General features: G+C 49.7%; 1 protein-coding gene across 1 annotated transcript in view; it reads left to right on the top strand.

The window, feature by feature from the left end:
• The window catches only part of CDH4 (cadherin 4), a 468,514-nt gene that overhangs the window by 1,838 nt on the left and 452,780 nt on the right, over positions 1-13,896 (top strand). Inside the window, exon 2 of the mRNA XM_084777678.1 lies at positions 378-489. Coding sequence (XP_084633804.1) covers positions 378-489 — 112 coding nt within the window. The remainder of the gene's footprint in view (positions 1-377; positions 490-13,896) is intronic.

Below are 13,896 nucleotides of genomic sequence, written 5' to 3'. Positions count from 1 at the left end.
CTGCTGCTGCTACTGCTGCTGCTGCTGCTGCTGCTGCTGCTGCTGCTCACCCACCTATCCTGGCACTTCTGTCTGCCTCCCCACCCCCCATATTGCCAGTAAAGCCCCTCTGGTACCTGATCTAGGCATCAGCTGAGCCTGTGTTTCTCATAGAAGTCCCCACAGCAGTCCAGTGTGGGATGACCCTCCCAGCCTGGACCAATCCAACCTGAGTGAAGTCCCTCAGAGACCTGAGGATCCCAGTGCCACCTCTGGGTGGAGATGGTGGTTTATCTGCACATCTAAGCCAGAGGCTCCTGAGGTGGCCGTGACAAATGGTGGGTTGGATTACATTTCCGTGAACTTACTTGGTTTCACACTCACCTTTCCATCCCCAGGCCCACCGTGAGGATCTTACAGTCAGAGAGGCTTGTAAGGCTGGCTTCTCGGAAGAAGACTACACTGCGCGGATCTCCCCGAATGTCCTGGAAGGAGAGAAACTACTCAAAGGTAGGACCAGCTGTGGGGATGGTGGAGGGACGGGGTGGCAGGCCTTCGAGCCTTGCTCTCTGAAAAGAGATGGTTGTGAAATGGATGAGGCGCCACTGGCCCACCTGAGGGGCTCTTTGCAAGCAGTGAATGATTCTGAAGGCTTTCCTGTCATTTTGGATTGAGGTGAATCATTTCCTGGGCAACGACGTGGAATTTAGGAGGAACACTGTCACCCAACGCCGTGCAGCCATGCAGAGAGACCTCCGTACTGAGCGTTTTTATGTATGGAATGCAGGACTCTTAAATTATCCCCACTTTGAAATGCGTGACAAAGCAGACGATGTTGTTGGGAGCTCGGTAAATAAGCCCACAGACGCTCTGTTCCCAAATGTGGCATGTGGCTTTCACGACTGCCCCTCCAACGGCAGGAAAACACACACAGGGAGGGGCGTCAGACAGCTTCCAGAACCACGGTGTGTGAGGGGCTAGATAGCGGCTGGAAAGCGCGTCACACGTCTATCTGTTTCCCTTTTCCAGGCAAATTAATTAAACTTTCTGTTTGCATAGAGCGAGAAATAAGAAGCTGGGTTCTGGGGGGTTTCAGAGTTGAAGAGCGTTTGCTCTTGGCCCCAGTTTCCCAGAAGTTTGAACTGATTTCACGGAGACAGGGGAAGTGGGCTGTAAAGTGTAAAAGGCTAAGTTCTACATTGGCTCTGAAGCCCTAAGGCTGTTGAGTTCTCCCAGCAGGTTTATATTCTAAGAAATAGAGCAGCTGTCCATGAACAGGTGTGTACAGGTGGGAACTGGTGTGTGCAGGTGGGAACTGGTGTGTATAGGTGGGAACAGGTGTGTACAGGTGGGAACTGGTGTGTGCAGGTGGGAACAGGTGTGTACAGGTGGGAACTAGTGTGTATAGGTGGGAACAGGTGTGTACAGGTGTGTGGAAGCTCTTCCCAGCACAGTGAGTGCTGGTTCTAGGCATGTCCACCTTGTAGCAGTGCTCTGTGTGGACTCAAAAGCGGCTTGAATTTCCTTTGACATAAACTCCCAGACTGACGGGCTTCCTTCTAGCAGGAGTCTCTGATATTCTTGTTTCTTGCACATTATATGAACTAAGACAATATCCAGCTTTTCTTGATTTTTTTTTGTTTTGTTTTATGAGTTGTGAAGCCAAAGCCATTGACCATTGATGATCATTAAAAATAAGAAAAAGAAACAAAGAAAGAGGAAAAAAAAAAAAAGAAAGAAAGAAAACCCTTCAGGCAGTGGGCTGAGGTGTGGAATGGGTGGGCCTCCGTGAGAAAGTGTGTTCAGGACACCCCAGGAGCCACGTGTGTGTTTTCATGTGGAATGTGATGAAGTGGACCACCTTCCCAAGTCAAGTGCAGCTCATCCCTGTCCTTGCTGCATTCTGGAGTCCACCACGCTGACATGGGGCATGAGGCCTCTGGGAGCTCCTGAGAAACACACAGAGACACAGAGATCTTGCCATACACACAAACCAGGGACTCAAGAGAAAAATACCATTTGGCAACTGGGAGCTCCTGAGAAACACACAGAGACACAGAGATCTTGCCATACGCACAAACCAGGGACTCAAGAGAAAAATACCATTTGGCAACAAGGGGTGTCTACAACAGAAAAGACATTTCCTTTTTTTTTTTTTTTTTTTTTTGCCATGCTTCCTGAATCTCTCAGCCATCATGACTGTGTGTGTAGCCAGACCCTACTGTGTACTTTCATCCTGTAGCCCTACTGTATGCTCTGATCCTGGCAGCATGGAGGGTACTGGCCTGGGCTCACCTAGTGTGTTCTGGGTAAACGTCATATAGCCAGTCCCAGATCAGGGGAGAGTGTGGCCATCAACAACATTTCAGGGGGGTCTGCGCTCCTCTTGGTCATCCTCCGGTGGCTTATAGCCATGGCCACATCACTTCTTCCTGGGCTGCACCCTCTGCTCTCTCCCTGTCATCTTCACCTTGAGCTTGCAGTGCAAGATGTTGGGAGCGAAGATGCTTTTATATCTTAGACATAATTATACACACAAGGAGGTGAGAACTGAAGCCTGCACAAACTCAAGCAAGGATGTGCAGAAAGGCCTGGGTGCGCAGAAAACTTTGCCACTCTGAGAACAGAGTGAGGGTGTCTTGTCAGAGCAGACGTGGAGCTTGGAGCTTCTGGAAGGTTCTGTGCTAAATAGATAATGACTCCTGATAATTGAGTTATTCCGAGGGAGAGAGCTTAACCTTACTTAATTTGACAAGCAGAGCTTCCCAGTCGTGGTTTTACGGTGAGCCGTGCCATGAGCTATTACTGGCTGCCCTGTGGCTTCCTCTCAATGCCTGAGTCAGCTCACCGGCAGCCCCAGACCTCCACGTTCAGGCAGGAGAAGATTTGTTACACAGTAATTAACTTGTTTGTGATAAATGGGTGGAGGAAATGTCGTGGCATTTTGTTTTATGTCTAAATGAAAAGCATTTGCATTCTTTTAAAAGAACCCCTCTAATTAGGCTTAAAATAGTTTTCCCCAACAGGGTAACAAGTGCATGTACAGCGAGCGGCCCTTCGGAGGTGCAGAGCCACCAAGTACGGAAGGCAAGGTGCTCCTTAGGCCTCAGTGTTCCTGGTCTACTTGGCTTTGTGTTTCCCTGGTGCCTCTGCTGGCGAACACTGAATGTTGCCTGCAGTGCAGCCGAGGCTCTGTTTGTGGAATAATTTACTCATGATCGCTGATGCATGCTAATATCTAAATATGGCGGTCAGCTTCTGAGGGCTGTCAAGCAGCCTGCTCCAAGCCCTGCTGGGGCTGGGCAAGTGCTTAGGCCAGTGTCTCTTTCTCTGCTGGGTAAATTATTGAGGGTTAACCTGCCCAAGGAGGGTGCAGGCCAATGTGAAGGGTGGAGTCTGGGTCCATGCTGCCTAACCTCACACTGGAGAGCCCTGTGTGGGGGAAGGGTTGGGGTGTCCTGGGGAGGAAAGGCTGTGTTTGGGTTGGGTACCTACTGCCATCTCGAAGAACAGCGGCTATCAGTTGAGGTCATGCTTGCTGAGTGGCAGGAGGGCTAGTGTTGGGTGTCACCTGAGGAGAGTCTGTGTGGAATTCTAGGAAGCTAGAAAGGCTTTGCCGTTGATTACTTCATTCAAAGACTTCCTCCCTGTCTCCTTCCTCAAGTGCACCCGACACACTTGTCCCTGTCAAACAACTGTCTCTCGATTGTCAACCTTGAGGATTGCAGAGTTTACTGATGTGTCGCTCAGTTTTTAATCATATTTACTATTTCTGAGACATACTTGGCCAACAGGCTAAGACCCTTAAATAAATGGGGTTAAATTTACTCACGCTACAAATGAGTGCTGAGGTGTTATGGTCAAGGGCCGGGCCGCACCCATGCCTATCACAAGCCTAATCTTCCTTCTTACCCCAGTCTCTCTGCCGTCTAATTTGTTAGTTTATTGCCGCATCACTGTAGACCAGCTGCTGTGGCTCTATGTGCTGCATCCGAGTTCAGGGCAGAGAAGAAATAGAAGGCCCCTCTGCATGTCTTTCCAGTCTCAGGAAAACTTTCTGTCTGGTACCACCAGGTCACATGGTATTCAGTGCACAAAATGCACTGTTGCGCTTGCCTTAAACACCTTGCTGGATGGGGAGCCAACTGATTGTCTCAGGACAGAACTGAGAGTCCTGTTTTAGGAAGGAGGGGGAGAAAGATGCCATGAAAACAGCCTGAGGGCCTGGTATGCGGCACCTCCCCAGTGCTAGTCTCTCTCTCTCTCTCTCTCTCTCTCTCTCTCTGTCTCTCTCTGTCTCTCTCTCTGTTTCTCTCTCTGTCTCTCTCTGTCTCTCTGTCTCTCTGTCTCTCTCTGTCTCTCTGTCTCTGTCTCTGTCTCTCTCTCTGTCTCTCTCTCTCTCTGTCTCTCTCTGTCTCTCTCTCTCTCTCTCTCTCTCTCTCTCTCTCTCTTGCTCTCTCTCGCTCTCCCCCTCCTTCTCTCCTCTCTCCTCTCTCTCTCTCTCTGGTTCTCATGTAGCCCAGCTTTGCCTCCAACTCACCATGTAGTTAGGAATGACCCTAAAGCTCTCCTGATCCTCCATCACCCCTTTGCAAGAGCTGAGGACTATATCTGCCCCCTGCCCCATATACTTATGAGAGGACAGCTGGGCCGAGGTCATGGAAGGCACATGGCATCAATGTCTAAGACACTGGTGAAGCCTAGCAAGCACTGCTTTCCAGAGGTAATGTCTTCCTGGTATTTTATTTTAAAGATTTATTTTTAATTTTATGTATATGTGTTTGCCTGCATGTATGTACATGTACAAGGTGCATGCAGTGCCTGTGGAGGCCAGAAGAGGGCATCAGATTCCCTTGAACAGACCTTGATGACCTTTAGGAGTTATCATGTGGGTGCTGGGAACTGAACCGGGGTCCTCTGCAAGAGCAGCAAGTGTTCTTAACCACTGAGCCCTCACTCCTCACCCCGAATCATTCTTTTATAAATCGTCAAGAAGTGTCTCTTTGCCCCTGTGGTTTGATGGGACCCAACTCTAAACCCAAGTGATTCTGGCAGGGCAGAATGTGTTCACTGAGGGCCTGCCCTGTGCTGAGCCTCTCTCAGGAGCTGGACCATGCCGGAAGTGAATGGCCCGGAAGTGGCATTCTTGATCAGCACGTGGCAGAGCACCAACTGCTATGGAGGCTGAAATCAAGACGTTAATGGTGTGTCCACAACCCTCAGGCCCCACAGGCTGCCAGACCATGACCCTCCTCTCTCATTTGGCTGACTGTGGGCCCCATTTAAAATGTGTATAGGCTTTTACACTCTCATGGCAATGTGGCCTCTTTCTGGTCAGTGGCGTTTAATTAGGTTATGCTTCTGGGAAAGCTAGACTTTTAATTTTTTTTTTCTGACAAAGAAGAAAAACATAAGCTGGCTGTGTCTGTGTCCCTTTCCTCTTGCCTGGAACACAGGCATGATGCCTGGTGGCGGAGTGGCATTTGTGACTATCAAGGATGGTGACACTGTCCGGGTCACAGGTCACCCTTGAACCTCAGCACAGATGAGACAGGAAAAGTAAGAACCCCACCGCTGAGTCACTTAGAACAGCCTCCACCCAACGGGCAGCAGTGGCTGTGGGCACAGGCTGTCGAGCCCCCTACCTGAGTGGCTGTCTCCGTCTCCTTCACCCAGTCTGAGTCCCAGGCCTTTGCTCCTTTGTGCATTGAGGTTTCCTCCTGACACACTGGGCTACAGGGAGCATGTAGGGCACATCGGTAAATATTTGATAAACAAGTGAAGCAAGCAGCTACCCTTCTGATTCTTTCCTAGCCAGGAACAGAGATGTGTTAAATGTGTCAGGTCAGGCCCCTCTGCAGAGCCTTCTGGAGATACTGGCTCCAGGAGTGTCCTTGGCACCCTACAGGAGCAGAGGCTGTGCTGCGCGTCTTCCCTGTACACACCAATTCTCCACCAACACACCACAGTCTTGGCAAGGTTGAGGGGCATGAGGCTGGGGGGACACAGCCCTGAACACCAAGCTGGCTTGCTTGCTGCTCCTATGGCCAGAGCAATTGTTGGGTAGCATGAGATACCATCCTTCCCTTCTGGGGTCTCCCTAGAGTGACCGCACTGTCTCTGATCTCAGTCTCAGCAACAGTCGTTGATTTTTTTTTTTTTTGACGGTTTTTCTTTAACTGGTGCCTTATGCAAGGCCACCATGAAGAAAGGGGCAGCAGAGCCCTGGAGGACAAAGGGGAGCTGGGCCCAGAGATAAAGTATGAAAAACACTGCTCCCCTCCAACTGTGTGGTTCACACAAAGAGAGGGTCGTAGTAGCTAAGGAAATAGGTGCACACACTGCGCACATGCTCTTCCAGCAGCCCCTCTGCTCCTGGCTGTAAGTGACAGCCTGGGTCGATGGAGTCGACGGAGTCCCACTGCCTGCAAGGAAATGAAGACTTAATCAAAGGAGAATGGCCTTTTATTGCATCCCACACCATGGACCACGGTTCCCTCCATGCTATCCTCTTGTCCTCTAACCCAGGACATGATGATGTCAGAAAATAGCATCCTTTGTAGCGTGTACAATTAGCACACGAGTCCCACGCAGGGAGTAGGGACACACTGAAGACTCCAGGTCTTGAGACAAACATTTTAATAAAACCTGAAGATGATGGGCCGTGAGGCTTTAGCTCCGGAACGTCCCTCTGCATGTATCTCATTAGCTCCTCAGACAAACCTGTTACTAGATCCGGGGCTGAGGTCAGTGAGGCCGATTGGCTGCGTTGCTCTTCTTCCTGTTTGCCCTGTGTTCCTAGCTACTGCAGCATCAGAGCAGACGGCACAGACAGCCCAGAAATGGATGTGCATGGTCAGATCCCCTACATGCTCAGAGCCGCTGGCACAGTTGACAGTGACCAAGAGATGTATTGAGGGTCCCTCCTCCCAACAGCTACGTCACAGAGACTCTGCGAGTAAGAAACCCTTGACAACCATCGCTCCTGCTCAGACCTAACTCCTTGGACCACTGGGCCTGTACAGACCGTGCTGGCATTGGAAGGCTAGGCTTCTGTAGTCCCAGTCCTGGACAGGGCTCTCCCCTGCCTTTCAGGTTGTGCCTACACTGGGCATATGGCAGAGAAGGTTCTAGATCCAAGTCTGGCCAGCTCTGGAAGCCTGCACATACTTGCTCCCAGCTGGGTTTATGCAGAGAACCGCCATTAGATTACATTGTGTCACCTGGGCCTAGGATCTGGGGGGGAGGAGGGTGATCACAGATTCATGTGAAGGTCATGGGATTCCAGCTGCCTGACACTTCTCTTGAAGGGCCTCACCTCCCCACATGTGTCCTTTCTGCTGTGTCCTTGCTGTGTGTTGAGCGCCCCCTGTCCTAGACTCTGAAGCATCACAGAGCTCTAGGGTCCAGGGGCTCCCTCTGCTTCCTCCAGGCCCAGTCCCTGTGAGACCCTGTGTGCGGTTCCTCCGGGGTATCTGCTCTAGCCAAACACAGGATCCATTCCACCAAGTGGCACATGTATATGTATGTATATGTATATTTAAAGTTTTATTTACTTTTATGTGCGTACATGTTTTGCCTGCTTGTATGTCTGTGCACCATGTGCATGCCTGGTGCCTGTGGCGGCCAGAAGAGGGCGTCAGATTCCCTGGGACTGGAGTTATAGACAGATGTGAGCCACCATGTGGTTGCTGGGAATTGAACTCAGGACATCTGGAAGAGCAGCTCATGCTGTTAACCACTGAGCCATCTCTCCAGCCCATGATTTTTGTATCAGCTGCCAAGACATTGAAAGTCTGGTTTTGTTTCAGAAACAGTGGCTTTCCAATTCTGCTCTGCTGGGTTTGTAAATTTTATTAAACATTACAATGAGCTTCATAGTACGGTCTAAAAGAGCTGTGTGTGGTATGTGGTGTTTCTTAATTTCAGAATGTGGAAGTTTTGTAAATCTCCCAAATTTGCAAGTGGATGTGGGCTAAAAGTGAGGACAGGTGTCCCCCTCCCTCTTTCTTTTTCCCTTTGGAAGTATGGTTAAGTAAATGCCAGAACCCATCACGAGGTGAGAGCAAGCAGGCAGGCATTCATCTTTTCCAAGAATGTGCCTATTATTCTGACTTCTTGAAGGAGCAATTTTTCCTGTGAGTGAATTCCACTATAAAAAAATGCCATGAGCCTAGAGAAGCTTGTGTCTGTAGAGGGTGATAAACTTCTCGGGGTGCATCTGCTCGCTCCTTTGTCCCCCAAGGGGCTCTGGCCTGTGTTGCAAAGGCAGTTTTGTTGAGAGGGGTTTGCCCTGGCTCTGGGCTGCCCCCTTCCTTCCATCTCCAGTATGGCCTTGGCGGTTTCCACATCAGCCAAGGTGCCATCTTCCTGGTAGCCTGTTTCTGTGTGTTTGCTTTTGTGCATTAGCCAACTTATTTGTGTTGATCTCTTCATATTCTTCCCTATTTTCCTGCCCCTTGTACTCTTCCACCCCCAGGAGGCCCTGTTTCTCTTTCATGTCACATGTGTTCTGTGACCTCAGCCCTTCGTCGGCACCCTCTTTCCTCATGGTCTCCCTTCTGCTCTCATGACCTCTACCCACACACAAATGCACATACATAGCAGTTCTGAGATCCCATGTGAAGGGGGGAACACAAGGCTTCATCTTTTGGGAAACTGCCCACCCCACTTAACATAGCAACTTCCAAATCCATCAGTATTTTTCTGAAAATTTTCATGGTTTCATTTCTTTCCATAGCTGAATAAAATCCCATTGCGCATATGTACCACACTTTCATGACCTATTCTTCTGTTAGTGACCATCTAGACTGGCCTTACTCCCTTGACATCGTAAACAGAGCAACAGTGAATATGGATGTGCAAGCATCTCTGTGGGAGGATGTAGACCCTTGGATATATGCCCAGCCACAGTATAGTCTTTGGGGGCCATTCTTAATTCAAATCACTATGGCGTACTCACACATGCCTATAACTCCAGCTCTGGCCTCCAAGGACGCTGTTCTCACATGTTGTATATACACATACAGCATGCACATAAATATGTAAGAACAAACAAAAAAATTTTTGAAGAATGAAGGATTGAGGATGTGGTGTGCTGGGAGAGCATTTTTCTGGCATCTGCAAAGGCCAGGATCCGTCACCAGCAACACAAACTAAAGCAGAACAAATGTTTGACTGTCTGTGACCAGGTTATACCTACAAAGACCATTTCCTTCCAGTGCCCCATAAGGGTCAAGAGTGAGGGAAGCAACTCGTGTGTCTTGTGCCTTGTGTCTGTGTCTCCTTCTGTGATTCTGCTTTGGTACCCACAGATTTCAGGTGGCTCCAAGGGATGCTCAGGTCACATAATGCAGACCTAGGCTCTGTGGGTTTCCCCACTTTACAGATCCCACAGCTCTTAATGTAAGATAATTCACACAGACAAGGATTTTAGCAGCCAATGATTCTGGATGTCAGGAGGCGGCCATGGCCTTTAGTGAGCTGGAATAAAGAAGATGTAGTGGACTGGCTTCTTCTGAGGGCTCCAGGCAAGAACTTTCCAGCTTACAATGGCCACTGTGCCCTGCATCCCCGGCCAGCGGGGCACCCTGTCTGTACCTGCTTCAATCGGCTCCGCCTCGCATCTGGTTTAGGACAATCTGTGATGACAGGGGTTCACTAGCATTATCTATGATCGTCTTCACCTGCAAATTATTTAGCTTAACCAATCACAAGAGCTCATGTTACCTCATCAGCGCCCTGTTCAGACGACCAGGGGTCCATCGTGAAGAAACACACAGCAGCCACTTCTGGAAGTTTCTCTGGCTGTCACATATGAGGACTTGCTGAGCTCCCTGCACTGGGCAGCAGTTGATGGTGGCATGCCTGTGGGGGAAACTGAGGCAGCCAACCACCACTGTTAGGAAGCTCTCTGTGAATAGGGAGCTCCAGCCTTTCTTCTCAGTCCATCCTGCCCTGCACACCCACAAGGGTGCGATTTCCTGCTTTGCCCAGTGTCCATAACTAAGACTCAGTAGGGCAGATGCATCACTGTAGCCAGCTGAGAGGAGACTGGCCCCGGGAGTGTCTGAAGGCAGATGCTGCCAAACGGCTCCAGGACTTCTCTAACTGTTTTAACTTGGCCTTCTTCGCATTCACTGTGTTTTCTTACTGACAGTGTGAGGGGATTTAGGGAGGATTACTGTAAGCCTTTAGGGACAGATGGATATCCGCAGCACTTGAGCACTGCTTGTACCTTGCTGGTAGTCAGCTAGTCCCTGTGGGGCTTAGGTGCTTCCTGTCTGGGAGAGTGGCACAGGTGAGCCATGACATGAGAGGTGTACCTGGCCCTTAAGAGGGGGCCTCTTCCATTTTGAACACAAGCGGCTACCTTCCGGGCCCGGAACACGGGCACTGTGTTTGTCCTGAGCACAGACTGGCTCCTGGTGTCTCTGAGCCTTCCAAGCATGAGTAAGCCTTGGTCCCTGGTTGTTTCAGGAGCCTGTGAGTGTGCTCAAGGTGTCCAACAAGACGAAGGGTTGGGTTTCTTCTTTGTCCTGTGTGACACCTGTAGTAGTGACTCTTCTTATCGCCGTGACCAAGTCCCGCCCGGGCGCTGTCTATCTTAATAGCGGAAGGGATCGTGTTGGCTCTTGAAGGAATGCAGCTTGTCATGGAAGTGAATCCTGGTGGGGAACTCGGCCCATGGTGCCAGTCAGGAAGCAGAGAGAGGGAAGTGCCTGTGCTCAGCTGGTCTGCTCCCATTTACCCTCCTTACTAAAGAGACCCCAGCTCATGAGATAAAGCCATCCATACTCAGGGTGTCCCCATCATCAAACGCTCTGGAAATTCCTCTACAGACACAGCCACAGGTGAAACCAAAGCAAGAGTGAAACCCAGCAGGGAAAATACCAAACCATGCCGCCCCAGGCCGTATGCCCGGGGAGCCAGGTGATCACCAGCACACTTGAAAGCCCACGCCTCCGTATCCGACACCTTCAGCACACATAGCCTTTTTCTCTTGGTATCTGGACTCACTCCGTGCCCGCAGCTTTTGTGGACATCCCATGCTCCTTGCATTCCTACTATGTGCTTTGAAATTTCAGGCTCCACTGTCACAGATTCATCCAACACCTTCCTAAGGCCCTGCTACACGTTGTCCGATGTCTGCAGCTCTCTGGAACAGTGGTGCAAGAGGCCACACCCTGTACCCCATCCATTTTCTATGTCTGTAAAACCAACGCCACCTGCATGGTTCTGTTACACTCTGCTGCCAGCTCCCTCCAGTCCTACAGCTGTAGTGCCCTCTGTGTGCCTTGTCGGCTGACCCTGGGAAAACACTTCCTTAGGCAGTTGCTTTTGAGCAAGGAGCCCCTTCAGCTGACTCGCAGTTCAGGCTTTGTACTTTTTAAGTTGCTTCGCATTTTCACAAGCTGGAGCCCTTGATGGATAGAAGGTTGCCTTGAAGGCACTTTTCCTATTATTGCAATATGAAGTGAGCGGTATTTATTTGTTTATGTGTGTGTGTGTGTGTTTGTGTGTGTGTGAGGAAGCTGTTTATGTGTGTTTGTCTGTGGGTTGTTCACATGTGTATTCTGCTGAAAAAAGTAGAGGGGCTGCAGGTGGTGCGGGGGGCTGGAGGTCCATAGTTGTAGAAGTCTTTTTCAGCTAGGCTCCACCTTATTTTTAATTAATTTATTCCTTCCTTTCGTCCTTCCTTCTATCTGCCTTTTTTTGAGACTCTTTTCCAGTCTATCATAAAACCCACTTTATAGAGCATACTGGCCTTTAACGTCACAGAGATTCACCTGCCTATGCCCCCAAGTACTATAATTAAGGGCATGCACCATCCTGACCAGCAAAAATGTTAAGTAGTTTTCCTACCGAAAAACACTTCAAAATGTTTTTGAAGCAGGGTCTCACTGCCCTGGAAGTTGTTATATAGACCAGGTTGGCCTTGAACTCATGGAGATCCATCTATCCTGTCTCTTGAGTACTGGGATTAAAGGTATGTGCTTTCCATCTTATTTTCTGAGACAGAGACTCTTGCTAATTTGCCTGGCTTGTAGTGAGCTCCAGAAACCACCTGTCCCTTCCCCTCCGTGAGCGCTGTGATTATGGGTGGGCGTGGACACGCCCAGCTTTCGTGTGGGTGTTCAGCATCTCAACGGAGATCCCTGGGCTTGTGTGACAAGCACCTCCCTGATGAGCTAGCTACCTCTCCAGCTCTGAAAGGTTTCTTTTAGGTCACACTAATCTCATTGACAATTATAATCGCTTCCTCCACATCCACCTTGCCTGTACAGCTTCCCCCTCTCCCCTCCCCCCCCCCGTCATGTCTTGTGCTCTCCCCCATTGTAGATTTGACCAAGAGCAATAACTGTGCCACGTTTCCTCTGCCAAACAGCTGCTTTTGAATCCAGTGTCACTCGACTTATGAGGGCACAGGCAAACATAGCTAGAGTCTGTGTCGCAATGGCCTCTAGCCCAGAGCCTTACTCTCTGTAGCCTCACGAGCCTGCCCCTCTTTGTCTGCCTTCCGCTCAGCAGTTTATTCTTCCAAATTCCCACCCCGAAGGACCACTAGGCTCTACTTACAGAATTCTGTGGCTTCTTTAGCCCACAGCTCCACACTTTTCCAAATTCCCTCCACATACCTGTTTGGAAGGCTGGTTTATGGTCAGGGGACCCTACTTCTTGACCCTCGTTTTCTGTATGGTTTGCTTTTTCTGATCATTATAACCAAATTCCCAAGACAAGGCAACTGAAAGGTTTGCTTTGGCTCAGTGTCAAAAGGGAAGGCTTGGGGCAGGGACAGCTTAGTCCCCAGAAGCAGAGACTGGAAAAGACCAGTGTCCATCTTGCATTCTCCTTTCCTCCCTTCTGTTTGGCCCAGAACCCCAGTCCTTTGGGTTTCTGCCCACATGCAGGATTGGGGTTCCTTCCAGAACCGGTTTGGAAATGCTCTCAAACACATACATACACACACAGACACACACATACACACACAGACACACACACACACACACACACACACACACACACACACAAACACACACACACACACACATCTCCCAAGTGGTTTCAAATCTAATCAAGCTGACAACGAAGACGGACCACCACACCATCTATGCCAGTATGCCTTGGAATTACAAAGGGGACCTTGAAACACTCCACACTGATGCTGCAATAGGCTATAGAACTCACCTGATTAGGAAGGGGTCATTGAGATATCCCAGCCTCGATTTCCTAACCTGAAAAGTCAGAGGCTTGCAATGTTCAACTCTGGTCTAGGACTTGCCTGGCTGGTTGGTGCTGGTTCAACTAGCTGGGCTTGTGAGTCCCATCCTAGACCCCTCTGTACAGAGACCTCCGCTGGTCCATCTTTTGGGAACTCCTATGACACTCTGTAGATAAAAGGTCTCTGCAGATGTGTTTAAGATCTAGCCAGGGGACAGGACATTCTCTATAGTTGAATGGAGAGTGGGATCTGACTTTCACACGAACTCTGGTGCCCCATATTTGACCACGTCCCCTGGATGGGGAGGCCTGGTGGCACTCAGAGGAAGGAGAGCAGGCTACCAAGAAGAGACTTGATACCCTATATACCGTATAAGCATATGGGGGGGGGGGGAAGGAGGTCCTCATCAGTCACAGTCATAGTGGAGGAGAGTAAGGGGAAAATGGGAGGGAGGGAGGAATGGGAGGATACAAGGGATGGGATAACAATTGAGATGTAATGTGAATAAATTGATGAAATATATTTTTTAAAAAAGAGTCTCAAGATGATGTCATCCCAGGTATGATGGTTTGGATAAGAATGGCCCCCAAGAGGCTTATATTTGAATGCTTAGTCACCAGGGAGTGGATCTGTGATAGGAATTGAAGAATTAGGAGGTGTGGCCTTACTGAAGAAAATGCAGCACTGGCCCTGGC

Source organism: Acomys minous (genome assembly GCF_964271855.1).
Source record: "Acomys minous genome assembly, chromosome: 3".
Taxonomy (NCBI): Eukaryota; Metazoa; Chordata; class Mammalia; order Rodentia; family Muridae; genus Acomys; species Acomys minous.
Note: the sequence above shows the minus strand (reverse complement) of the source record. Positions and strands in the feature narration are given on the sequence as shown.